The sequence below is a fragment of the Erithacus rubecula genome (assembly GCF_903797595.1).
Source record: "Erithacus rubecula genome assembly, chromosome: 13".
NCBI classification, from domain to species: domain Eukaryota; kingdom Metazoa; phylum Chordata; class Aves; order Passeriformes; family Muscicapidae; genus Erithacus; species Erithacus rubecula.
The window spans coordinates 4,208,158-4,235,334 of NC_136665.1; the positions used below are offsets into that span (position 1 = coordinate 4,208,158).

Below are 27,177 nucleotides of genomic sequence, written 5' to 3' on the forward strand. Positions count from 1 at the left end.
TAAGCCCAGAGCAGTGTGCCCCACTGGACCCCATGCAGGCAGGCAGGGTGAGGAGCAGTAGATGAGCTGGATGCCATTGTATCCTCACTGTGACTGCATGTCCTGGGCACTGTGGTCCCATGCCCTGGGCTCCATGACCACATGGCTGGGCACTCATGACCCCATGCCTGGACACCTATCATCCCAGAAGCATCATGATCCCATGGGCAATGCAATTCCATCATGCCACGAATCCCAGAGTCAGCATGACCCATATGCCAGGGTTGCAGGGGCATCATCACTCCACGCCCAGGAGCATGATGCTCCTCACATGCCTCGTGCCACACAGCCACCCTGGCCAAGGGCTGGATGTGGCTGGGAGCAGGACTTTTAAGAAAAACCTCCCAGACATCCCAAGATCAGAGGGCCATGCTGCACAGGGTGAAGAGCAGGGCCCGAGTGTGGCAGGCACTGGGGGATGGTTCCAGGATGGCCACAGCAGCACCATTGTGCAGGTGCCCACCTTTCACTGGCACAGCAAGAGTGGGTGCCCCCTCCTCAGTGTCTCCCATGAGGTGGGTACCCCAGGAGTGGGTGAGGAGACACCATGAAGGACACAAGGGTGCTGCCAATCTGGGGCATAGCCCCCTCAAAGACACAGCCCCAGCCAGAGAAAAAATATAATTAGGTTTTAATGAGTGATTTGAGCAGTCAAGAGGCTGGAGACTCCATGGGAGCCCTGGGAAGGCCAGGCCACCCAACAGCACCTGCTGGGTATGGGGCCCCACAGCACCATCCACTCTGGGACTGAGCCCCAGACCCCAGAGCACAGACTCACCACTGTGGGGCTGAGCCTTGCACCACCCAGCCAGAGCAGGACTGAGCCCCCAGCATCCTGTGGTGTGGGATCAATCCTGGGGAGCAGCCAGCAGGAGCTGGGTGTGAGCCATGGGTGAGCACTCCACAGCACCCAGCTGCCTCCCAGCACCCATCCCATGGGGAGGGTGCCCCACAGCATCTGGCTGCACACTGCATCCCTCCTCAGAGGAGTGTGCCTATTGTATATGGGGGTCTGGGGGACCCCATGATGCAGGGAATCCCATCAGCACACAGACGTATCGTGGTCCTCTTCCTTCTCTTCTTCCTCCCCCTCACTATGTTTATCCTCATCCTCGCTATCAGGTAGCTGCCCTGGGGGAGCAGGGGGAAAGGGAGGATCCCAGTCCAGGGTGATGTAGGTGACAGCCAGGTTGACATAGTGTTCACCATCCAGTGTGGCCAGGACACGCTCCAGCTCACCCACCAGCCCAGTGAAGGATGGTCTGTCCTCAGGCGCTGGCGCCCAGCAGCTCAGCATCACCCTGTACCTGCACCGACACCCCAGTCAGCACTGGGAGCCCCCAGGACACCCCCCTGCCCCCTGCCCACCCCAGCTGCACTCACAGGGTGTCGGGGCAGTGAGAGGGCTGTGGCAGGCGCCTGCCCTGCAGCAGGTAGCGGGCCATGTCGTAGGGATCCACCCCGGCATACGGCGACGCCCCACGGGTCAGCAGCTCCCACATGAGCACCCCGAAGGACCACTGCCAAGATGAGAGCTGCCATGGGCACACAGGTAGGATGGAGATGGGGGATGGGATGGGGAGGGGGAGGGGGTCATGCCTACCACATCAGACTTTGTGGTGAATTTTTGGGTCTGGAGGCTCTCCAGCGCCATCCACTTGACGGGCAGCTTGGCATGGCGGTGCTGCCGGATGCTGTAGTACTCCTTGCCAAACACGTCCCGCGCCAGCCCAAAGTCAGCCACCTTCACTGTCAGTGTCTCATCCAGCCTGTAGGACACCAGGTCGAGGTGGGAACTCATGGACACCCCCAGACTCAGGTGGTTTCCCTGTGGTAGAGGTCTGGAGGGCACAGCCACACTTACATGCAGTTCCTGGCTGCCAGATCCCGATGCACAAACTTCTTCTGGGCCAGGTATTCCATACCCAGGGCCACCTGCAGCCCGAAGCCGATGAGCTCCTTCACTGTGGGGCTCTGTGAGACGGGAGTAGTGAGCACAGAGACCTTGGCACCCACCACCATGCACTCCCCTTGGGGTACTCCCTACCCGCTCCTGGCTGCGGATGAACTGGCGCAGGTCCCCGTGGCGCATGTAGGGCAGGATGACGAGGGGCAGCCCGTGGCGGGGCAGGCACACCCCCAGCAGAGAGAGCACCTGGGGGTGGTGGAAGCTCTTCATGAGGATGCCCTCTCGCAGGAACTCCTCCACCTCCTCCAGGTCGGTGATGCCTGCAGAGAGCTGAGCTGTGGACATTCCGCCGCTGTGCCATGGAAGCACGCACGGGAGGGGAAGGGACTCACGGTGCAGGGACTTGACAGCGCAGTGCAGGTCCCCCAGCAGTGGGTCCATGTAGGTGCCATGGTACACACTGCCAAAGTGCCCTGCAGGGACAGATGGCACAAAGCTGGCAGCACACTCATTGGGCAGGTGGCAGCACAGCCAAACTGGGGTGCAGAGTCACCTTTGCCGATGACCTGGTGTCGGTGGGTGACAAGCCGTTCCTCGGGGATGAGGATGTCCTTCACTTCCTCCAGCAGCTCCGGCCGCAGATCTTCCAGGCAGCAGGATGTGGCCCTGAGCAGGGGCACGGGGGATCCGCCGCCTGCTGCACCAGCACTGCCATTGGCACTGGCACTGGTGATCCGTGTGCGGGGCCCCAGGGGGCCGGGATTGCCCACTGTGTTCAGCACTGTGGGACAGGCAGGGGCAGGGTGAGGGCTGGCAACACCCAGCACCCCGTCACCCACAAGTGGCACCCACTTACCCAGCACCTCTCTGTAGTCAACGCCGGGGCGCTGGATGGTGACAGGGGGGTCACTGCGGCCAGGCTGTGCCAGCATGTCCAGGTTCTCCGTACCTGCAGGCAGCAGTGGGGTGGGTTGGGGGTGGCCTGGCAGGGGTTTGGGGGCATCAGAGGGTCTGGTGAGCATGGCACTCACCCCGCCTCTTCCTCCAGCGCCAGTGGAATAGCACGGCAGCCAGGATGCAGCAGACCAGGAAGGTGACGCCGATGCCCAGAGCCAGGCTGGCGGCCAGGTTCAGCGAGGTGGGAGCGGACAGCACCCAGCCCAGCGCCTCACAGTCTCCGTTCATACACACCTGCAGGATCAGGGGCTCAGCAGGAATGAGGTGGGGATGACTGGGGCGGGTGGTTGCCCACCCAAGGGGTTCCTACCTCCACGGGGGCCCCAGCTTGGGGCAGACGCTCTTGGGGCAGGCGGCACGTCACCTCGTTCTTCAGCACGTTGGGGTGGCAGTCCCGGCCCCCCACCGTCATGGTGATGTTCATGCAGGTGGCCACGGCATCCAGTCCCAATTGCTGCCCATACAGAGCAACGTGAGTTCGGGGGTCCTGGCAGTGGGATCCCCTACTCTGGCTCACCCCACTGCCCCACGTACCTTCACCTCGATCTCATCATCGCCGGGCTTGAGGCGGAACCGCCCGCCCTCCTTCTCCAAGGGGTAGAGCTTGGGCCGGGAGTAGTAGCGGAGGTGGAACAGCCAGTGGCCATGGGCACCGTCCAGCAGCACGCTCAGATTCCCCAGCACCCCCTCCACCTTGCTGTCGATGGGGAAGGCTGGACTGTGGCACAGCAGCCGCTGCGGTGCCAGCGGGCTCTCACACTCCTGCGGGCAGGGAGATGCTGAGCACCGGCTCAGAGTGTGCTCAGGGGATTGGGGTGGGGTGGGGTGGGCAGGGCTGGGGGGCGATGGCCCCATACCCCGGTGCTTACTGTGGCTTGGGTAATCACACCATGGACTTCGAAGCGGATCTTGGCGCGATACACAGAGTTCAGGTGCGTGCCGATAATGGTGAGCAGCGAGCCCCTGCAGTAGGCAGGGATCAGGTTCCCCGGGGTGCACGTGGTCCCCAGGGTGCCTGCAGTTCCCAGCACCTCATCCAGCCCAGCCAGAGCAGTGGGAAGGCAGGACTGACCCCTCGCCCAGGGAAGGGAGCCCATGCACTCACTCATAGCTGCAGCTGGGGACGATGGCAGATACAGTGGGGTCAGGGCGGTACTGGAAGGGAATGGGGGCAGGGAACTCCTCCCCATCAATCCACAGGGCTACCCAGGCTGCGCCCAGGCCACCAGCGGCAGGAGCCGTGCATTGGATTGTGCCATTGCCCTGCCTGGAGACACAACAGACATGGTGGGGGGACAGCAGGACTGCTGGGGCTTCCCGTGGCATGCTGTGCCAGGGACCCTGCTGTGCCAGGGGAGGGCAGGGGTGTACCTGAGATGCCCAGTCAGGGCACACTCGGAGCCATTGACCATCACCTGCCAGCTGCTCCCTGCTGAGAGGTGTGTGCCATGGAGTGAGAGCTGGGTGCCACCCCCTCGAGGACCAAATGGGGGGTGCAGGGCACCGACGCGGGGATCCTGAGCAGAGATGGGGTCAGTGGGATGGGTGAGTGAGCCAAACCCCCCGCCCTGCCAGGGGCACTGCTAGTGTGCAACCATACCACGAAGACAAAGCCGTTGAGGGTGGCAGAGCCATAGACCCGGAAGCCAGAGGGTCTGGCGGGCTCCTCCACAGTGAGCACCACGTCGGCGGGGCCCCCCACTGCTGCCGGGCCCCCCGGCTCCAGCTCACACACCAGCACATCCACAAACTCCTTGCGGCGCGAGGTGGGCAGGGACCTGTGGGACAGCGATGGGGGATCAGCGCCAGGCGGGGGGCAGCCCCAGAGCTCTCTCTGCTGTTGTTGTCTCCCTGCACTGCTGCACACCTGTAGCTCTGGCTCTCCTCTGGCAGCACGGTGCAGCTTCGCCGTCCCACTGCCACCCGGTAAGCAGCGGGGGGGCCGCGGCCGGGGTCGGGGTCCCAGTGGGAGCGGAAGGTCATTCCACAGAGCGTCATCCGCGTCCGACCCCGCAGCGGGGCACTCCGGGGATGGAACTGTGGGACAGACAGTGTCACCCCAACCCCCCAAAGTCCAGTGACTGCTCTGGGTCCAGAAACACCCTTCTCTGAGGAACACAACACCCACTCCAGGGAGGGGGTCCCACCACGTGCCACCCCATTTGCCACGTCCCTCCCCATCCCAGGCCTGGGAGCTGTGAGGAGCAGGGGGACAGCAGCGCAGACCTACGTCGGTGAGGACGGGGGGGCAGCTGTCCTGGACCCAGTGGCCGGGGCACTCGTGGCGGCGCCTGCAGCCATCCCTGCACCAGCCGCAGCCCATGAAGCGCTCGGCCCGCAGGCAGCGCTGGCATGTGGAAAAGTGGCGACAGCCAGGGCCGGTGACGTTCAGGAGCCACACCTGGGGATGGACGGTGGAGGTGAGTGGACACATGGAGCTCCATGCACATCCTACGCCCCTCAGACCCCCCACTCACCTTGGTGCCAGCAGTGAAGAACAGCGAGTGGCTTTGCAGCCCCATGGCACCTCGCACTGGCCCCGGCTCTCCCAGGGAGAAGTTGGACAAGGTCAGAAGGTAGGAGCTGGAGCGCTGGAGCACCATCTGCACAGGGCAGAGCAGTGGGCTGAGCATACCCCACAGTCTGCCAGGACCTGTCATCCCACCCAACCCCCTATCCCACCTGGAAGATGCGTCCTTTTGCTGTGCCTAGGTGGGCCACAGTGGTGCTTCCCATGGCGGTGACGAAGAGGGAGGTGAGGAGGACCCCTGTCAGCTGCCCGTTGAACAGGTCCACTTTGTGGGAGGCAGCAGGGATGAGCGTGGGCTGATCCCAGCACCTGGTGTTGACCACTGGTGCTGAGAGGTTCACCTGTGGCCAAACAAGGGGTGAGTGACTTGAAGCTGGCCCTGGCACTCTGACTCCCACACCCTCACAGGTCGGCACCAGCCTGAGCTGTGAGATATTTTGGGGCAGCACCAGATTGCTTAAGTTCCCCTCAAAGTTTGGAACATTTTGGGGAAAAAACACATCAGCAGGCCCTCCCTCAGTCCCCCCAAGTGGCGTCAGATCCTGCCCTCCCCTCTCACCACATCTGGATATAGTTATTTGTGCTGGCACCACAGTATGCACACTCCAACCCCAGTCCTCCCTGACCCCTGGAGCTCAGCAAGGGGCTGCAGTTGAAGAGAGACACCAAGAGCCATGGGGTCCCCCCTGGACACCCCGAGTGCAGAGGGTCTGGGGTCCCCTCTGAGTTTCCCCTGCCACAGCATGAGTCAGCAGCAGTGAGCTGTCAGCTCTGTGCAGGAAGAGGAGGGGATTTGGCTGCACCTTACTCTGAGCCTGGCTGAAGACACAAAAATTCGTGTCATGTGCTGGGACAAGGGGGCCTTGCCAGGGTGCCCACCCATCTGCATCCTGGCCACGCCAGGGCTTGTACCTGGGACACGGTGTTCCTGCCCCACGGCTGCGGCAGATGGGGAACCCTGGTGAGTAATTACACTTCCGCCTGCAGTTTATTTGCCCAAAGAAGGCGGTGGCTGGGCCTGGGGGCCACGGCAAGAGCAGCCCGCACCTCACACATCCAGTCTGCAAAGCTCCGAGGCCCTGTGGTTTTCCCACCCCCGCCACACATAAACAAGCCAGAGAGGATGGCTGGGGTCCAGGGACACTCACCACAGGGGCCCGAGTCGAGGGTCCTGGGGAGGCCACACCAGGAGAGGAATTGGCCCAATGCACGGCATGAGCAGTGTGCCCTTGTGCTGGCACATGTACCAGTGAGGTGGGGGCTCAACAGGATCCCTGCCTGCACCCAGCCTCCTTGGTGCAGCCAGGGCTGCCGGAACACAGCAGACCCTGCAGTAGCTGGTGGGTGGCTGCTGGGCTGACTCACACCTGGGTGATGACACTCTCCCCCTGCCCTACCCCACCCCACCATCCACCCCACTCTACCAGTGTTTCCCAGCTCCTGAACTCACTTTCCCACATCCCAGCCCACCCCCAGGGTTCCCGGGCCGGATGCGGTGCAGGGTGGAGCACTCACATTATGCGGGCAGTACTCCACCGGCTGGAAGAAGCTGAGCCCCCGCAGCAGCGGCTGGTGCCCGGTGCCACAGCACTTCTCCATGCCCTCCTCCATGGCCTGGTTGAGGAGGCGCAGGGGGAAGGCGCAGACGGCCGAGTTCTCCTGCGGCACTCGGCTCTCCGGCTGGCTCTCGGCGAAGGCACCGAAGAGCACCATGTCGGTGTCGTTGATGCCGAGGTCGCGGGCCAGGCGGGCACCGGGGCGGGCAGCGTGGGCTGCCTGCAGCACATTGTAGGCGATGTCCCTCTCAGCATCCTCCTCTCTGCTGCGCCGGCGCCGGCGCTTGGACTCGAAGCGGCAGTCGAGGACGAGCTCGCGGTAGCGGCGCAGGTTGCTCTCGTGGGCGCTGAGCCGTGCCAGGCGTGTGTGGAACACTGTGGATCCCGGCCGCTCCGGCTGCACTGTCAGGAAGTACACGTGGTCCCCGTCGGAAAAGGAGTGCACATAGTGGATGGTGTAGTTGTTGCGGTATTGTGGCAGCACCGTCAGCCACTGGAAGTCGTTTGAAAAGCCATCCAAGGTGCCCTTCAGGCGTCGGACGGACACCGACTGCGGGCTGTACTGTGCTGCCACGCTGCTGTTGATGGTGGAGCCGAGGTAGAAGAAGGAGGCGTAGGAGGTGGCCACCACAGTGGCGCTGGTCCCCAGTGGGCTGACCACACAGTCAGGGCAGAATGCAGGGCTGTTGCCCATGGCCGAGTACAGGCAGTGAGTGGCTGTGATGGCCACCTTACCATCCTGCACCTCCAGCTCGTGCTGATAGCACAGCCCATGCTGTGCTGTGCCACAGCTGTACAGCCACGGCTCCAGCGGGTCCAGAAGCAACAGGACATTGTCTGAGTCCTCAGGGCCATCTGTGGTGGTTGGGCACAGGCGACAGATCTCACACTTGGCACTGCCCACAGGGCCGGTGATAACGACGAAGAGCAGGCGCAGCTCGGGGCTGAACAGCAGGATGCGGTTGCGGACTGCCACAAAAACAGCGACTGGGCCATTGGAGTCGGTGAAGACAGCGACGTTCTGGATGGGTCTGCCAGCATCGAGGCTGGGCAGTGTGTAGGGGACAGAGAAGTTCCTGGTGGAGCTGTAGGGGATGCGGGGACACTGCCAGGCACCGGCATCCAGCAGGGCCAGGGCGAGCAGCAGCCAGAGGCACACACAGCACAACTGGCCCATGCTGTGCAGTGCCACTGGTGTAGGGTTATCGACGGTGCTCAGCACCCAGCAGGTTCAGAACATATGGAGGATGGGCCACCATTGCATCTGCCAAAAGCAAAAAAAGAACGGTTTTACCCGCTTATTTTAGGTGAGGACCCGGGTACAGCCACAGCCGGGTGTCAGTTGGGGGTGCCAGGGTTCCCAAGGGCCAGATGATTGATGGGTAGTGCCGAGGGAGGATCAGTCACACCAAACCTCTTCCGAAATACCATGAGTAGGAGGTGATGCCAAGCTGCCTGTGGCAGAGGGACAAATCCTGCCTTCTCCCACCTACAGACGCTGCCTGTCACCCTGGGGCATCTCTGCCCTGCAATGACCCATTCCGGGGAGTGGGACAGGGAGCCTGCCAGCTCCAGGGACAGCAACGGGGACTGGGGATCCCTGCGGGACTAGGACAAGATCCCCGCCAGCTTCCCGGGACTAGAACTCCAAACTTCGCCCGGCCTCCATCCCCGGCCCCGCCGCAGCTCACCTGGTCCGGGGTCTCCGCTGGCTCCGGCTGCCCCCGCCCCATCCGTCCGGTCCGGTTCGGTGCGGTCCGAGCGGTGCCGGGCGGCAGGGCGCTCACCTGGGCGCTGCCGTGCGCTGCCGTGCCGCGCCGGGACAGGGCGGAGCGGAGCGGGGCCGGGAGCAGGCGAGGCGGGCCGGGACAGGGCGGAATGGGCTGGGCGGGTCCTGCCTCCGCACCGCCCGGGGCTCCCCGAGGGCCGGCACCGGCACACGCAGCCCGGGGGGAGGGGGTTGTTCGGGGCACACGGAGATCGGGGCACCCGGAGGGTGGCTGGGCACTCCCGGCTGGGCACGGTGCCCAAGGGCGATCGGAACACGGATGCACGGCTGGCACAGTGCCTCGGTCGCCCGCTGCAGGTCCGGGTGGCCGTCGGCGGATCCCCGTGGCTGGGTGGTGGCTGCCAGCAGCATCCCTGGGTACGAATGGGTTCCTGCATGTCGCTACCCCTTGGCCACTCGGCCGCAGCCCCCAGCCCCCGCTGCCATAGGGACGACTGACACCCCGACCCTTAGAATCGAACTTGCTGCTTCCCCAAAGTTCCCACGGTGGCACCGCGTTCGCTTCTCGCTTCCCGGCCAACAGAGCAGCCTTGGGGCTGCGGCAGGCTCAGCACCAGAGCGAGGTACTTTTTTCTTTTAGCTGGGAGAAAAGAGCAGGGCTGGGAGATCCACTGCTTTGCTATGGGGGCTGTGAGGGTTATTTCTGTTGTGCCCATTCTGTGTTTCATGTCCCTTTCCTCCCTGGCTACCCGCAGTGGCGGGAGTCACTCTGGGAGTGACTGCTGTTCGTAGGGATGCGGGAAGATCCTTTATGTCCCGATCCATACATGGATTTACTGTCCAAGTGCCCTGCTGCCCTCGGACCCTGGGGCCACGAATCCCAGCTCTGCACATGGACCTTTCCTCCAGGGCGCTGGGGACTTTGGTGCCAGGAGAGGCTGAGCCTGCCGAAAACGCCCCGGCCCTCCCAGGCTCCCGCCCCGTGTTGAGCAAGCCCCGGCAGTTCCGCTGGCTCCGGGCCTTACCCAACAGCCCCTTCCTCCGGCTCGGTTTCGACATGAGCTGGCCGTGGCCAGCTCAGCCCGGGGATTTTGCCACTCCCCGTCTCCAGCCAGCGCCGCCTCCTGCCAGCACAACCCCGGCAACCTCGCCCCACTCCCAGGCAGCTTTCCTGGCTCCCAGCAGGCGCCCGGGGCTGGACTGCACCGTACCGAAACTTGGAACAAACTTCCCCCCCAGCTTGGTCCTCCCCCCACTCCAGTGAATATACAGGAATGCGACAAGACTTAACTTAGGGTCCAGATAATGTTTATGAGCAAAGACAAGCGATTACACTCTGGCAAGAGCATAAATACAGGAGCAGATCCCTGTGCTAGCCCTGCCAGATCCTTCCCAGCTCCATCTGTGCCAGGGTTTCACCCTGATGGCTCTGGCCCTCCTCCAACACCTATTCCAACACTATTCAGACAGCCCCATAACATGGAGTTGGGCTGTTCACAGGTGCTCAGCCCCAGTGCCTGGGGTGGTCAGGGAGGTGCAGGAAGCTCACTGTAGCTGGCTGGAGGGGCTTGGTTTGGGGGACAGGTGCTCCTGCACCAAGGAGAAAACCCTCCATGGGCTGGGGAGCACCATGGTCCTGCACCAAGGGAGTCTCTAAGGAGATGTGCTTGAGCTGCTCCTTTTAGGGTCCACTACCCACAGCCCACAAGAACCCTGACAAACACCTCAGCACCTTTGGAGCTGCTCCGTGTCCCTGTGGTGAGGTGGGCAGGACCCTGCTGTCCCAGCTGGGGCAGGCTGACCCACCCTGCCTGCCAGCATCCCCAGGGACAGACATCCTTTTCACAGCCACAGTGGGAAGGGTCCAGGCTCATACAGATGCCAAGGGGGAAAACCCACTCTGGGACTGCAGAGGCTCCCTGGCACTTGGGGAGTCCAGATCCCCCAAGGCAGGGAGAGATGCAGTGTGTGCCCCAGGCCAGCCCTGTCCCTTGACAGGACAGTGTGACCCGTCATATGCGGGCACAGCAACATAGGGGGCCCCTGAGTGCTGCCACATCTCCCCTGGAGACTCCCACCCTTGGCACAGCCACAGGATGTCAGAGAAAGGAGGTGTCAGGCACAGCGAGCAGGACCCTGGGGCTCTGCACCCCTCCAGTAACCTGGGGTACCAGTAACCCCACTCCAGGACCCCCACAACAAGGGATGGAGCTGGAGACTGCAGAGGAAGAGCAGCCCCCCAGCTGGGGTACTGCCCACAGCTGAGAGAAAGTCCTGCTCAGCCCCTTCCCTTTCCCTGTGCACCCCATCTCTAACAAACCAGGTTGGACAGTTCCTCAGGTGGGGTTTCCCTGTGCTCTAGGGTCCCTGGGAATGGGCTCCCCAGCACAGCGGGGGCTCTCCCAGCTGGCTCCATGCCCTGGGTAATGCCAGATGCCCATCAGTACGTCTGGGGCGCGAGGATGAAGAGTCGGTCTTCCTCCTTGCGGATCCACTTCATGAGCTTGTTGACAGCATTGATGGCGCCAGCCTTGGTCCCCAGGGGACTGTAGCATACATAGAGCTCAAAGGCATTGGTTACCTGGAGAAGGAACAGGACACATGCTGGGAACAGGACTGTGCCCCACTTGGGGCTGGCACTTCATCTTCCCCCCATGGGCTACCAGCAATGGGCAGAGGGGCTCCAGTGCAGGGACACAAAGTGACAGTGGGGTACTCTAAATGGGTGGCATCTGGTTTGCTCAGAAGTGCGATAACCAAACCCTGAGCTTTGTCCTCAAGTGGGTTTTATCCACAGCACTGAGTTCATGACAGGACATGGCACAGCCCTTAGTGCTGGAATTCACCAGCTCCTACTGCTGTCCCCTGCCTATCCCTCCCTCACACAGGGGCAAGCTCACCCCCAAAAAGGACCATGCATAGGCTGGGGTCCTCCCAGGGAACCACAGAGCTGATGCTATGTGCCCCTTCCCCACCATGCAGGACCAGAAAAGACAGGCTTACCAAACCCCCCCAATGGCCTTACCCACGCCAGGAGGTTCTCGCGGGGGCCTGTGAAATAGATGTTCTTCAAGGGCCGTGAAGAGTTGTGGGCCCGACTGTGCAGGTACTGATAAAGCCCCAAGAGCCTCTCCTTCTCCTCCTCCTGCACGTAGGGAGCCTCAATCTCGGGGCTGCAGGAACACAGCACTCCGTTAACCCCCTGGAAAAGGGGCTTGGCCCATGCCACATGCCACAGCCTTGGCCCAGTGGTTCCCCAGGGCCTCACCTGGTGAAGAGCCCAGAGCTCTTGGACTTGTAGATGAAGTGCCGGAGGTCAGGGATGCCCACCTGGGCCACGCTGTAGAAGGGGGTGCGCAGGGCCTCCTGCAGAGCGTGGTGCACCCCCCGCCGCCGCAGCCGCTCCTGGAAGCGCCGCTTGCAGTCGGACACGGTGAAGAAGTCCTCACGGTCAGTGGAGACCAGCAGCAGGCACAGGTCCATCTCCTGCTCCAGGTAGGAGATGTGGGCATGGAAGAAACCGCTGGAGTTGAACTTAGGGAGACAAATGGGAGTCCAGGCTTCACCCTCCCGAAAAGAGGAAGAAGAGCTGATGAGGTTGAAGAGCAGATGGAGGTCAATAGGGTGAAGGAACTGATCCTTCTTCCTCACGAGAGATACTAGCTGGTTCCCAGACAGCAGAATGGAGAAGACCAGGCTCTTGGCCTTGGCCTGCTGCAGGCTGCTGCTGACAGCGTCCCGGACGCTGGCGGCCAGGGGCAGGCAGCGCACGGCGCCCATCAGGAAGCTGGGGTCGTGGGCCATCAGGTCCAGCAGGTTGTCAGTGATGCGCTCGGAGCCAGCCAGGAGCCGGCGCAGGTCATAGTTCTGCTTCTGCTGGAAGATGTGGTTGAGCTGGGTCCACGTGAGCAGGCTCAGAATCTGGTAGTAGATGTAGAGCAGCTCGTGGGCAATCTCCTGCTCAGACTGCCGGGTGCGTGCCACTGCCACCAGCACCAGCGGGCTCCTCCGCACAAAGACCACCTTGTAGCCATCTGCTTGGGAGGGAGTCCCCGGGGGTCCAGGGACAGACCTGTGAGCCTGGCTCCCTAGGGCTACAGCCAGGCTACAGCCTCTCTCCCCAGCAACCCATCTGCCCCTGGGGACAGCTGACATGGCCCATGGTGGCAGGTGCATGGATGGGCAGGCCAGGACCCCCCCCATCCCATTCCCCCCCAGGTGGTACCTGCGTGGATGGACCGGATGGCATTTTTCTCAGCCTCCAGGAAGGACACCAGGGCCATCATGACGCCCATGGTGCTGGACAAGGCCTCCTCAGAGCCATAGCGGGAGTACACGGGCTTGCCCGCCTCGCTCAGCACGAAGACGTGCTTCCTGTGCAAGCGCCAGGCGTCCATGGTCACGTCCTCCTCCTCCTTCCCCGACAGCACCGAGTCGCGGCGGGCGGTCTGCGGGGATGGCTCCAGCTTCTCCTCCTTGCCTGGCCTCATCTCCTCCTCCAGGTCAAGGGCCATGCCCGTGAGCTGCGTGCTCAGCTCGCTGAAGTCCTTGCTGATCTGCTCCATGCTGCTCTGCTTGGCCGGCTCCCCCCGTCTCTCCTCTGGGCTCCGTGCCGCAGCCGCCCCATCCTCGGGACTGGTCAGGTCCTCGTAGGAGCGGGTGTGCACGAACATGGCTCCCTCCTGGCCCGCCCCTGGGAACAACGGGCCATGCAGCATCCCTCCACGTGTCCCCCGGGCTGGGGGAAGGATGCTAGGGGGACCTGCCTCCTCTCCCCATCCCACAGAACCCTGTGGATGCGGATCCTGCTGGTGGGGAGTCATGAGTGGGCCCATATCCCCCTACCCCCAGGGCTGTGGAGGTCCCAGCCTGTATGAGGAGCTGTTCTTTTCCCCCTTGATGAGATGTGGTCCATACCTGGCTCTGTGCCCTGTGCCAACCCTGGCGTGGGGCTCTCGGACCTCTCCGTGTGCTGCCCATCTCCCGGCGCCAAGGACCCATTGGACACTTCCCAGCTTTTCTTCTTGTGGACATCTGCAGCCATTCCTTGGGGCAAGGACCTGCACGTGACCCACAGTGTCACCCCTGTGTCCCCTCACTTTCAAAGCAGGCCCTGAAACGCTCTGTTCTCCAGCAGGGCCAGGCCAGCACCCATGGCCCAATCGCGCTGGCTCAGCACTGAGCCCTGGTGAGATGTCAGGAAAGCTGCTCTAATCCAGCAGGATTTCCTCTCTCACGCAGCCCCAGCTCTTTCCCTGCCGACGCCACCTTTCATCCAGGCTTGGCCCCGATTTCCCCCATGAAAGCTGCTCAGCCTCTCTCTCCCTGTGCAGCGAGGGGGAAGGGACACGGCCCTGGATGGGGCTTGTCCCACACACCGGAGATCCCAGAGGCCTCGTGTTTGCACAGGGAGGGGTTTATGACCGTCCTTGGACCGGGTTAGGTGGCTGTGATGGGACGAGGCGGGTGACACTCCTCCTGAGCTGGCACATATGGCGTCACCCCAGGAGCTGGGTGCCCTCTCCAGCAGAGGCCATGCCTCCAGCCCGCTCCTTCCTCCCTTCCCTGGGGAAAAACCAGCCCAAAAGTGAGCACAAGAAAAAGCAACAGGAGGCAAGCAGGCTGGCTAGGAGCCTGTGCCTCTGAACTCGGCTGCTAGGGAAGTTCGTGGAGCCCAGGCTCTGCTTTGTGCCCCTGCACACTTTCTGTTCCCAAACCCAATCCCAACAAATGCTGCACCTAGAGGAGCCATACCTGCCCCCGCCAAAGTCCTGTGACAGCCCTAAAGAGTACCACGTAGTGGATCAGCACCCTGTCCTTACCTGGGGGAGATAATGCAACCCCCACCTCCAAACTGTGACAGCTCTGGAGAGTGTTGAGGAACTGATTAAAGCTCCATCCTGCCCCGGGGAGCTAAATCCTCACCCCACAAACCCTGTGGCAGCTCTCCGGAGAGCACTGAGGAACAGATAAGGGCTCTGTCCTCATCTGGGGGAGCCTGGGAGAGCCCCGGAGAGCGCCAGGGAGCTTACTGGGGTCCCGTCTGCACCTGGGAGAGCCGGACACCCCACTAAAATCCTGTGACAGCCCTAGAGGGGGCTGGGGAGTGGATCAGGGCCCGCTCCTCACCTTTCCTTCTCACCCCTTTGACCTTCCCGTGGGCGAGACTCACCCCAGGATGACCCCTGGCCCAGCATGGGCCCACCCCGACCCTTCCCCCTTCAGCGCTGAGGTGTCACCGCTCCTGCAGCCCCGACACGACCCAGGCCCAGGACCCCTCTTAAGGACAACGCGCAGGGACCCACCTCCGCGGCTCCTCCCAGGGCCGCCCTGCAGCCCCCTGGGCACGGCCTAGGCGGGTCGGAGAAGGGGTCGGAGCCGGCGGCGGGCGGTCACCTCCCGCCCTACCCCCGGACCCGGCCCCGACCGCGGCGACACCCCCGCCATCGCGGCGACCCGCCGCGGGGCATCATGGGGGTTGTAGGCGGTGCGCTCTGAGGGGGATCATAGGAGTTGTAGTCCATTAGCCGCAAGGACACGCCTGAGAAGGAGCGGCAGGGACGAGGCGATAGAAACTACAATTCCCAGCAGCCCCTGGGTGCCCGCGGGGAGAAGGGAGGCGGAAGTTCCGGGTTCTCGCCGTGGCGGCCGTGGGGCCTGTGTGAGGCGGGAGCGGCGGAGCAGCAGGAGGAAGAAGAGGAGGAGGTGATGAGGGTCTCCTGGGAGATAAAGGGGATCGTCTGGGGTAAAGGGGATCTCTCTCAGTGGGGTGAGAGCGGCGAGGAGTGTCCCGAGGGGCTCCCGGGGTAGAGGAGGCGAGGCTGCGGAGTCCATGAGGATGGGAGGGTGTCTGTTTTGGGGTCACCCGTGGTGCGGGAATCGAGGGAGGCTGGGGGCGGCCCGCTGCTGGGCGTGAGGCGGCAGGTCCTGGCGCTGTGGGCCCGCAGCTGCCTGTCAGGACTCGGTGTCTTCATCAGCACCCCACGGCCCAGTGGTATGTGGGTTGTGGGGTTGGGATGCTCGGCCCCTGCACCAGGATACAATATCCCACATGGTAGTGTTGGGGCCTGCCACATGTGTATCATTGTCAGCAGTTGTGGTGTTTCTGGGTATCTCAGTGTTGTTCTGAGGCCCTGATCAAGATTAGGGCCTTTTTTGCACCAGGTCATATATATGTCCATCTCGGAATGCTTGTGGTTGTAAAAGGAATGGAGCAAAGTGGGCTGGATTCGTGCTGGGATGCAGAGGGACTGATGGGAGCTGTGTGTTAGCAGATGTAATCCCAAGTGATGGGCTAAATGGGATTTTGGGCTGTAAGTAAAGGCTTAGGTGGAGGCAGGATGTGGTCTGGCACTGGTGGAGGCCAGGTAAGGCAGTGATCAGGAACGACTGGCAGTGATAACAGTGACCTCCCATGCTCTGTTTTTTAAAACAATTGGCACCTCAAGAGGCTGGTGTTCTGCTGCTGTGTGGTGTTTACTTTTGGCAATGGTGCTGAAAGTGGAATCTGCTTTCCTATCCTTGGTAAGGTGTTGGTGGTGTGAGAGTCTTTCCCAACATTCACTGACTGGTGGGGTGTGTGTTAGAAATTCACCTGATTGTCTCTAATGCTTGTTTTTAGAAACATCATGCAGATGAAAAATATGCACATCCCTTAAAAAAAAAATTAAAATCCTCCAGCCTGACACCCAGGAGAACCAAAATGGTTCCTTTCCCTTTCACTTTCACATGTTGTTGACATGCTTTTGATATTTCTTCTGAATTTGGGGTCTCCAGTTTTAACACTGAATGTAACCGGATTTCTTGGCTACTTGCAGTTTCTGTAGCTTTGATGAATAGTTTTCTCTTGTATTTTCTGCAGTACTTGGATTTCACAGGGGCCTTTTCCTTTCTTCTGCCTTTACTGGGTACAGAAAACTTTACTACAGAAAGCCACAAAAACTATACTGGCTACAGAAAGTTGTTCCACAGCAAACTGCTTCCTCTGTTCTCGTGTGTAGTTCTGTGTTTGATTTCCTCGTGCTCTATAAATACCAAGTCTTGGCAAAATCTGTTTGGAGAGAAGCTCTGAATATCAGATTATTTTACTGCAAATAGCACCCAGTCTGTCACCAATTACCCTTCTCTGCCCCATATTTGGAAAAAAGGTGTGAAGCGTGGTGTAAATTGGTGAGGAGACACTTGAGAGCTGTGCTGGCGTTTCCCACTCAGCCCCTTGACAGATGTCTTTATTTAGTCCTCAAGAAGACCAGTTGCTTAGTCTGGCTCAGCTGCACAATGATCAAAGCCATTATTTTACCATAGCAGGATATAAATTGGAATAAGAGATCCAAGAGTTTGCTATCAGGCTTGCCACGTGCAGTTTGGGAAGCGGAGTCAGGAACCTCCCCAGAGCTGTCTGGGGAAGCACTGGGGAGGCAGGGCATGGTCCTGAGGAAATCATTGGATGTAATTGCCAGGGAGCATCTGCAGCTCCACCAGTCTCTCCTGGGAGGGCTGTGTGACCACCAGTCATTGGAGGAACTGAAACCACAAAAGAGCATCTCCTTGTTTAATTGTGTCTTCTGTATCTTCGGTGGAGCTGAGGCTTTGCCACCAGGAGATAGAGCCAGCTGGGACAGGAGTAGGGAAAGATGATGCATATCTGCCTCCTGAATGTTCAGGGTGATTGTAACAGCTCATTATTGTCCTAGAGAGCTGTTGGTCTGGGCTGGGCAATTGACTGGACTATTTCCATCTCCTCAAACACTTGGTTGTGACCAGAGTATGACAAAACTAATGGAAGCACGGTTCCAAGCATGCAGGTGGCTTTTTGCCATGCTTTGCTGTTGGCCTGCGGTGTCTTTGGCAAGCAGCCTTGCTCACACTGACCTGTCTCCCAGCATTTACCTGTGAGCTGAGAGGTGGGAGCTGAGCTGGCAGATACCTGCCCATGGCAGAAGGGTGAATCCTCATGATGTCTCATCATGATGTGCTTTGTTTGGAGCAGTTGTAGCAGGGTGTACCTTCAGGAGATTTTGGTGTCAGTGGAAGCCAGGCTACGACCCTTCTGTCCCTGTCCTGCAGTTTGCTGTCACCTTGGTTTGTGGGGTTGTGTGGTAAAGCATATCACTGAAGTGACCTGGGTTAAATATAACTCTCTTCTGAGGGTCATGCCTGGTACAGACCCAGAAAAGCACAAGCTGGCACAACTTCCATCCGGTGCTTTGCCAAAGGCGGAGGCGGGAGCGATTCAGGCTGAGTGGGGGCTGGCGGAGCCAGTGCTGCTCCCTGTGTTATTGAACCATGACCTCGCACTCCCGAGCTTGCTGCATGGCTCAGCGGGTCTGTGCCAGGCCTGAGAGCTGTCCTGTGGGATTTTTTTCCTTGTCTGATAATTTGAATATTATGTCTAAACAGTTCCCAGCTGGCAGGGGATTTTATTTTTTTTAAACGTCGGTAATGTTGTTGACTTAAGAAGAACTGGAGTGGGGGAGGGAAATCCAGAAGGGAAGAGCAAGAAATGCGAGGTCTGCAGGCTGCAGGTCTCAGATGAAAGGACTGGCTGATGACAGGAACCATCTCCCTTTGTCTGCCCTTGCTATGAAGGCAGTGCAGTCTTGGTTCTCTTAGAAAGAGAACTTTTCCTCCTAGAAAGATGGAGGAAATCCGTGGGACCAGGGCGGTTATTTATGAAGAACATGTAAAATGTCAGCAGACTGGTACTCTCAGGCTTGAGTGGCCAACAGAATGAACCTGTTTTTTTGGAAGTGACAATGGGGTGGATGGATCAGTGGTGCTTGCACAGGTTGCCTTCCTCAGCCTCTGCATGCTTGGTTTCTGCCTGAACCTGCTGTCCCTGGCACCCACCTGAGCCTTCCCTGGTGGGTAGTGGACCCTGGCAAGAGCATGGACTCTCTCTTGGCACAGCAGCTCCTTGGCACAGACAGCTGCCAGCAGCAGCATCCGGAATTGCTCCCTGGTGGAAGGTCTGTCATAACCTGCTCTGCCAATCTGCCTCTGCTATGGCAGCGCTGACCTTTGGAAGGGAGAACAAACAGGACTTTGTGTGTCTTTCTTCGACAAGAGCTGCTCCAGCCAGGCCTGGCAGTGACTGTCTGTACTGTCCTCTGCCCCCTCAACCACTGGAGTTAAATAATCCTGCTTTGGAACAGTGTGTAACAGTCTGGTGACATGATGGCCCTCCTGCACCACTGCAGCTGGGTTGGCCAGACCATCAGGTTGTCTTCTCCCTCAGTTTTCTCCATGCTCTGCTGCAGCCTTTTGTTTTTGCTTTGGAAAGACGGAAGTACTTCCTGTTTCAAGTCTTGGCTTTGGTTATCGCCAGGAAATCCTCACCTTCTCCACTGGTGGGAGGAAGTGGATGAAATTTTAGATTTCTGTTGAGGCAAGTGATACTTGCGTCACTCTGCTTGATGAGGGCAGCGTTGGAGAACAGTGCTTGTCATGATTTATTGGCAAAACCTCCTCTGTTATCTACATGCTTCTGAGGGCAGAGGATCCATGGTAGACCAAGAGTAGTGATCATTCCCTTGAACAGCAAAGAGCTTTTGGCAAAAATAGTTTGGATTAAACATTAATTGCAAACTGTTGTTCAGCAGCGGTCCCTGTTGTTTATAGATGGTGACGTTCTCACATTTCTAGCTGCACCCTGAATAGTGTCAGACAGCACAGTATGTTGGGAAGCTCTGTGTTAATCAAAGCAGATATCAAATTGTTTGCCCACCATATTGACAGTTTGATTTCAGGAGTCGTTTGACACTTACAAATTTGAATGTGGAGAAACTTGAATTAATTGATGCTTGAGTGTGGTCGTGTATCTGTGGATCCTGATCAGATGTTACACGTACCCCTTCTAACCAACAATATTTTTCTCATGTCGTGTGTTCTTCACCTTCTGGCTTATCACCATGTTGTTTATTCAACAGGTTGTGGTGTCTTGAGTGTTGTTAGAGTGAATTAACCATTTCTGGAAGCTACCAGACAAGATCAAAATGTGGGGAGACCATCGACAAGGCAACAGAATGGGATCTTTTCGGTAAGCACTTGAATGTATAGTTTATTTCAGGAGCATTGTTAAACACAGTAAGCCTTAGCACACCAGTGTTTACTGTTTTGGTAGAAGTTGTGAGGTCTCTATGGAACTAGTTGTGATTGCCAAAAAAAATACAGGTTAATTGGTGGGTTTTGTATTTCTCTGAAGTTTTTAATTTAGTTTTTAAGCAACAGCTGATTTTAATATTTCTAGGTCTTCTTCACACGACCTTTTCTAGTGATAGTTTAGTGGTTGTGAGTTAAGGTTTTGTGCTATATAGCTTTTGGTATTGTGTGCTGTTAACACCTGTAAGAGAAGAAGATAAGTTCAGAAAAACTGGCACATTAATTGCACACGCAATTTTATGAAAACTTTGGAAGTTTAATTCTTTCCATGAGGTTAATAAGTCCATGTATCATAGAATCACAGAATGGTTTGATTGGAAGGGACCTTAAAGACCATCTTTTCCCAAACCTGCTATGGGCAGGGACACCTTCCACTACTCCAGGCTGCTCCAAGCCCCGTCCAACCTGGCCTTGAACCCTTCCACAGATGGGGCATCCACAAATTCTCTGGGCAACCTGTGCCAGGGCCTCACCATCCTGAAAGGGAAGAATTTACTGCTGGTATTTAATCTAAACCCACTCTCTTTCAGTTTAAACCAATTCCCCATTGTCCTACCACTACCTGCACTTGCAAAACATCTATATCCCCATATACTCCTTAATAAGACATTTTTGAATGTCACTGCAACTGTTCTAAAGATTCATGTGCAGATGACCTGCACAGCACAACATTTTAATAGTTTGTGTTCCTCTGGTTGTTACTGGGACCTGTGTTTACAAGAGAACTCTGGGTATGTAAATGAAGCCACCAAAATCTAGAATTTCCTCTGTTTACATCATTCTTTTATCCTTTGCTCATGTGTGCACTCAGTCCCTTGAAAATCAGTGTGATAAAGGTACTGCTCATGGCATGCCTTGGGTTTCTGCCATAAGAATACTTTCAATAATTGTCTTCTGTAATGTGTTGAGAAAGCTGAAGAAAATCAGTATCCTCCAGAACATGTAGTAACAGTGTTGATGAGAGAATGGCTGTGACTTGTGTTGATATGAATAGTGCTGTTCTAATGATTTTTAAGTGGATTTTATTGGCATCATTCTTTAATGTATTGGGTGGGGAATGCTGACCTTGATCCAAATTTAATTGCTATTCTATGTAGTGGTGAAATGGACCGTGTACCTTAGTAAATCTGTGTATGCTTTGATTAATCTTGGTGAGTGATTCTGTAGTGAAACTCGGTACAACATGACTTGCTGTAGTTGCTAAGGAAATGTCCACTGCTTTGGGTAGCATTTGGTGTTATTTTAAAATGTGCTGATACTGTATTATTCTGTTTTTTAAAAAATATATTGGAGCCTTGCTTAGATGAAAAATCAGATAGTTCCATCTCAAAAAAAAAAAAAAAAAGCAACACAAAACCAACCCATTGCCCATTGGATTTTGAAAAACTGCCTTAAGAGGAAACTTTTTCCTGAGCGTTTTTATGGTGGAAGAGCTCATAGTGAACTCGGTGTGAGACATTCTGGAGGCACAAGCACAGGGATATCTTGAAAGTTGATTGTTGGCATAGTCCTGTGAGGCACCCTCAGTGTCTGAACTGATGGCTTTCAGAATATTCCAATTTGGACTCCAGCACAAGGAAGCATAAATGAGTCTTTGTAGCATGTCAGTAATGCCTATTTGGTAACCTCTGCTTTCATGTGCCTCAGGATGATGTGTTAAGTTAGCTGTTTCCATACTGCTCAGAGAGCTTAAGCTCCTGGGTTCCTCACAGGTGTGTGCTGGTGATGCTAATGAACCAACACACCAGCTGCTGGCACCTCAGACAGCTGCAGAGCTGTGTGCAGTGCAGGACTATGTGGATTGCTACCATCATTAACCCATTAATATTGCAGGTATTCCCTGTTGAGTGCTTCTGGAAATTGTGCTGAAATGGGAGCACCCAAGTTTACTTTCTCACATCTGTCGTATGCTGCCTCATCTTAAACTGCCAAACATCAATATCTTCTGCGGATCTTAGACTGTTACACAGCTGTATAAAAGTTTAGAGAAGAATGTGCTGCTGTGTAGATTTCAGACTCTTAAGCACGTTATGAATAATACTGTCTTTATTTCTACAGTGGGAGCCAAGAAGAAAGGTTTGCTCCCGGGTGGAACAGGGAATATCCTCCTTCCCTTGATAGTCTTGGTCAAGAAAGACACTCTGGCAACTTCTCTGGCAGAAAATCACTTCCTTTTGATATCCAGGCACTCTCAGGCCTCCTCAATCCTCAGTTTGCCAACAGAGAGGAACCTTCTTTCAGCTATGGAGCTAGAGATGGACCACGTAGTGACTTCAGAGGTGGGGACGGGCACCATGATTTCAGGGGCAGGGATTTCCCACCATCTGACTTCCAGGGCAGAGATGAGTCTCAGATGGATTTCAGAGGTAGGGAGCCACCCCCTTCTGAATACAGGGGCAGGGATATGTACTCTGGAGACTTCCGGGAGAGAGAAGGGCCCCCTATGGACTTCAGGGGTGGGGATGTTCCCTCAGGGGACTACAGGAACAGGGACACGTTCCGCATGAACTACAGGGAGAGGGAAGCACATAACATGGATTACAGGGGCAGGGAGGAACCTCCATCAGACTTCAGGGGAAGGGGGTCTTACGATTTCGACTTCAGAGGTCGAGATGGGCCTCATTCAGACTTTAGAGCCAGAGACATGTCTGAGTTAGACTACAGGGGCAGAGAACATTCCTATTCAGACTTCAGAAATAGGGATGTGCCTGATTTGGACTTCAGGGGTGTGGGCACCTCTGATCTGGACTTCAGAAACAGGAATGCACCATCGTCAGACTTCAGAAATAGACACAGATCCCGATCTGATCAGGATTTTAGGAGCAGAGATGTGGCTCCTCCCATGGACTTTTCAGATAGGGAAATGCCTCCTGTGGATCAAAACCTTGTAGATTTTAGGCACAACCAATCTACTGTACCTTTAGCAGAAAGAGAGGGCTCTGGTTTAAACACCAGCAAAAGAGATGAGTCTGCACTTAGTCTAGATAGAAGTCCCTTTGGTAGCCAAAAAGGAGATTTTCAACACTCAGAAGCACCAGCCAGAGAAGAGGAGTCCCTGGGACTGGGTCTTGAAGATGACACTTCGCACAATTTCCAAAATAGCCGCGGACCTCTTCCTACTCTTCAGGACCAAGAGGAGCAACCTCAGACCTTTGCTAACAAGCAGCAGCAGCTTTCTGGGGGGGAGCAGCAAAGATCCGATTCTGATCTTGGGTTAAAGGGTGAAGGTGACCTGGATTTCCTTGGGAGGCAAGATACAGACTATCGGAACATGGAATATCGTGATGTGGATCACCGGCTGCCAGGCCAGCAAATGTATGATTATGAACATGGCAAGTCCTTTGCAGAAGGAAAACCCAGCAAAGATTCTAGGCCCTATAAGAACCTTCAGGTAGGTGGTTTTGTTAATTGATATGTCTGTTAAATGTGTGTTGGCCAAAGAATGGAAGGAGTTGGGCAGGAGCCTTCATCCATATCTCATCACTTGAGTTCTATTCTAATTCACCATCCTTCTCTGAGATCATTCTCTGCTCCAGGATATTTACCTTTATTTACTCTTTCTATCTCAGAAACGCTTCCCAAGAGAGGTGCTGTTTAGCAAGTGAGAGTTGCTAAATATGTAGAGCTAGATTTGGTTCATAAAGTCCCCAAGTTGAAAATGGCCAGTCAGAGGGTGTTGGGGGAAGTGGTTATAGATAAACTTATTTTGTTGTGTTTGGATGTTGCTTATGAGCAGTATCAGAAAGAAGCTACTGGAGTGAGTGGGCCTGTTTACAACTGTTCTCGTACATATTTTGTTTTCCTTCAGAGTTATCTTGGAAACCTGAAGGTAGTGGTGATTACTGAGTTAATAACTGCTACTGAATTTGAATAACTGCTATTGAATTTGAATCTCCCACTGCTGGAAAGCAGAGAGATATGATCTGCCCATTTTATTTTCCTGGAGCTAGATCTTACTATACAGCTCAGTGAGCATTTGAGGAGCTCCTCCAGAGCTCGCTGAATCTCCAGCAAGGGTTAAGGCTTTGAGTCAGGCTGCTTATGGGCCTTTGCCTTTGAATTTTCCCTTGCTTTATTTTGCTACTGCTTGTATCTTGTGAGCCAGCATCTCTCATTTATATAACCATCTTGATTGTATGAACTCAAGGACCAAGATTACCGGACCTGCCCCAAGTATGTGAAGCCAAGCAAGCTCATTCGACTAGGAGGAGTGCCTGAAACTGCCACAAAGGATGATGTAAGTGCGATGTTTCTCACCCAGAAACTTCTATTGTGGGTTTCTAAAGTACCACTTTTAAGTCTGGTTAGTACATATCAGATGGTCTGTCATTTCCCCAGGGGAAAATCTAGTTTTAGAAGTCACTGCAATGTTACCTGTTATCTGATTATTCTGGGTTTTTGGGGGTTCTAGAAGTGATAAGTTTTCCTGTGGTTGCATGTGGGGTGTTGATAGCTAGAAGCCTTGACTCCAGACTCTGCAACCTGCCTTACTTCATCACTGCTTTATATATACATCAAATATTGTTACTACTATTTTGGGCTCAGAAGACATGTAGTGTCTAAGTGAACTTGTTTGTTCTTACTTACTTGAAATTACTTAAATGAGCTCTTACAAAGATGGAGAAAATATCTGCTGTTCCTGCTGCTTTCAGTAAAAAGCCATAAAATGATGTAGGCTACAAGGTGAAAATGGCTACATTTTCTAAAGCTTCTACTATGAATTAGGACTTCAGTTTTGGGTTTTTTTGTTTATTTTTATTTATTTATTTATTTATGTTTATTTATTTAGAAAATTCCAGGCATGGGAACCCCCTTCATGCAGCAGTTTTTGCTAGGGTAAGCTGTAGTGATCATCTTCTGAGGCTTGATAAAGGACAACTCACCACAGGAACTTTGTCCTTCAGAGGGTGATAACACTCAGAAGAGTTGCCCTTTGATTTTTCTTAAAGGCAGTAGGACATTTTTGGCCTTAAATAAGGGTCTGAGTTGAACTGTCTGTCTGAAACCAGTGTAATAAACCTTTGAACAGTTGAATTGTGGTGTAAATGGTGCTCATTTCTTCAAACAAAAACCAAAAATACTTCAAAAATCGGTAGCAGTTCTCAGGTACTGCTGTAAAGCATGTCAGTTTGTAACAGACTTAACCTAGAAAGAATATAACTCTTGGAGAGATAAAAATGTGCATTGCCAAGTACCTTGGGTTTGGAGGTTTGAGTTTGGAGATGAAGTGGATCTTGTTTTTCCTGTAGATCCTCAATGCTTTCCGAGGACCTGATGGGACACCTGTGAAGGACCTGCGACTGAAAGATTACAGCTCAGGTGAGAATGCTTTTCCAGTGCTTCCAGTTTCAGGGTGACAGCAGGGTATTTTTCACACCAATATCCTCTTAGACAATTTGGTTCAAGTCTTACATGTCCTTAATTGCAGGTATATTTTAATGAAAATACCCTCTGAGTTTGTAGTTTGTCCTCTTGTCCTCAAAATTGATGGCTATACTCACTGCTGCCTCAGAGGTAAAGCATGTGTCCAGCTGCCTCTGAAGAGGTGTAGGAGCAGCAAGAAGAGCACTAAGGCTGTTCTAATAGCTGTCAAGAGCAAAGCCATGGGACAGCAGTTAATTCCTCCATAGTTTTTTTTAAACTATTACTAAATCTTTTTGGATTGTTCTAAATCTTGTTTCTGAGGTGGTCTTACTGTGGAAAAAATGCTGCACAAATAGTGTCCTCAGGAAACCTGTTCCATCCTAACATTTCTCCTTCAGTAACCTGAAACTGGTGCCCTGCTTAGGTACGAAGACAGGTTAAAAAAAAAAGATAAAGTAAGTTTTATAAGCAGATATCCAAATACTGGGTCTGGATGTTCTTCCTCATTCAAAGAATGAAGTTCTGCTGTACTTCTGATCAGTGTGTATAGGATTCTGAAGAAGGAAATATTTTGCAAGGCTGCTTTGTGAAAAAGTTGTACTGGAACAAAGATGTGCGATGGTAGGAAGGGTGAGTCCTGGGGATTGGTGTGGATAATACTAGTTGGAAACACCTGGAAACTGGTATTGTATTTATTTATTTTTTTTTAACCTAGGAAAGCAGAGGCTTCTACATTCATTGGTGCTTTTTCATATTTTCACTATGGGTTGTATGTGAAGCAGCTGGAATTCTTGGAGTCAATACATTATATAAAGGCTTCCAATGTGTTGAGAAACTGGGGCAGTGGGGTATTTCTCAAGTGTATTTTTGTTTCTGGAAGCTGTCAAAGGAGATTTCATAACCTTCTCAGGAACCTTTGAACTAAAGAACATCCCGGTGTCACGTAATCTGGCCCAACAAGCAGGGCTTAAGGGGCACAGTTAGTCTTTCTTGTTTCCTTTCCTCTTTTCTAAGCATAGTTCAGCATGGCTGTCGTCATCCACTCAGCACTGACTGCAACACAATAATTGCAACATGCTCCTTTTCGCCTGTGCTGATGAGATTTGTCAGTTGTTGTGGTTTTTTTTTTCCTTCTGAAACATGTCACAGTAATAAATCAACTCGAACTGGAAATCCCTTCCTAAGTTGTTCCCATGTACGCTATTTGGACTTACTGCCCTCATTAGAGAACTGCCATTTCTCCTTTCCCCTTCCCTGTTTCAAAGGCTGCTCAGGATGAGACACAGTGTCTGAAGTTATGTACAGAAGCTCCAGTATCTGCGGGTGGTCACACGTGATGCGAGGGTTGCAGTTTTCTGCTGTCTCTCCAAAAGCTGCATTCTGTTTCAGGCTGTCTCTTCAGCTGCAAAGTTGGCTTTTTAAAAAGTTTTTCTGACAATTGTGGGGAGGCAAAGAATGAAGTTAAAATTAGCTCATATTTTATGAGCTGTGTAAAGCTGTTGTTTAACCCTGTCCAGTCATCATCAGTCATTTAAGTGGTGTAGCTTTGTTCAAGGTTACATGGAGGCTCCAAAGTCTTTGTTTTGCATTGTGTCCTGAGGCTGCATTTAAACAGCTCTCTGATCCTTCTTGCACAAGACGGATATGTCTAGGGCAATAAATGAATACTTGTTTGCATTGTGAAGACTTCTTTTAGAAATTGAGTAACTAGAAGCTGTAGTAAAATTAATCCAGCTTTTCACATTAGCTCCTCCTAGAGATGTGTATAGAATTGAATTAATATTAACTTCTGTAAAGCTAAACCTCTCTGAAACTAGAGGCCAGTTGTGGGCTAAAAAATGCTGTTGTGATGGGGTGTGTATGTAAATACCCATAAGAGTTAAAAGCAAACATTTTTTATTACTGATGTCTTGGATACACCTGTGCTGCTGTA

The 27,177-nt window shown here is 54.9% G+C and overlaps 3 protein-coding genes across 6 annotated transcripts in view; 1 reads left to right on the forward strand and 2 right to left on the reverse strand.

Moving 5' to 3' along the window:
* Positions 1–653: 653 nt before the first annotated feature.
* On the reverse strand, positions 654–8,820 carry MST1R (macrophage stimulating 1 receptor). Its single transcript, XM_079317466.1, has 21 exons — positions 8,683–8,820; positions 6,951–8,255; positions 5,588–5,776; positions 5,383–5,508; positions 5,136–5,306; positions 4,773–4,942; positions 4,506–4,683; positions 4,277–4,422; positions 4,011–4,172; positions 3,775–3,868; positions 3,440–3,667; positions 3,216–3,359; positions 2,980–3,139; positions 2,805–2,897; positions 2,502–2,729; positions 2,341–2,421; positions 2,087–2,268; positions 1,904–2,013; positions 1,643–1,808; positions 1,423–1,559; positions 654–1,346 (listed from the first exon to the last, which is right to left on the reverse strand). Exons 2-21 carry the CDS (start codon positions 8,166–8,168, stop codon positions 1,082–1,084), a joined length of 4,248 nt encoding a protein of 1,415 aa, XP_079173592.1. The 5' UTR covers positions 8,169–8,255; positions 8,683–8,820; the 3' UTR covers positions 654–1,081.
* A 1,191-nt stretch (positions 8,821–10,011) lies between these two features.
* MON1A (MON1 homolog A, secretory trafficking associated) lies at positions 10,012–15,202 on the reverse strand. The gene is made up of 6 exons (XM_079317467.1): positions 15,026–15,202; positions 13,638–13,780; positions 12,946–13,413; positions 11,989–12,754; positions 11,746–11,893; positions 10,012–11,301 (listed from the first exon to the last, which is right to left on the reverse strand). The coding sequence occupies exons 2-6, from the start codon at positions 13,762–13,764 to the stop codon at positions 11,161–11,163; spliced, it is 1,650 nt and encodes a 549-aa protein (XP_079173593.1). The 5' UTR covers positions 13,765–13,780; positions 15,026–15,202; the 3' UTR covers positions 10,012–11,160.
* Positions 15,203–15,350: 148 nt separating this feature from the next.
* The window catches only part of RBM6 (RNA binding motif protein 6), a 58,071-nt gene continuing 46,244 nt past the window's right edge, over positions 15,351–27,177 (forward strand). For 2 of the 4 annotated variants that reach the window (XM_079317256.1, XM_079317257.1), the window contains exons 1-5: positions 15,351–15,425; positions 19,649–19,758; positions 21,939–23,271; positions 24,028–24,117; positions 25,130–25,199. In XM_079317256.1, the coding sequence (XP_079173382.1) occupies positions 19,715–19,758; positions 21,939–23,271; positions 24,028–24,117; positions 25,130–25,199 (1,537 nt within the window). In that variant the 5' untranslated portion in view covers positions 15,351–15,425; positions 19,649–19,714. Of the gene's footprint in view, positions 15,426–19,648; positions 19,759–21,713; positions 23,272–24,027; positions 24,118–25,129; positions 25,200–27,177 lie in introns of all 4 variants that reach the window. The other 2 variants (XM_079317258.1, XM_079317259.1) reach the window with 2 other exon arrangements.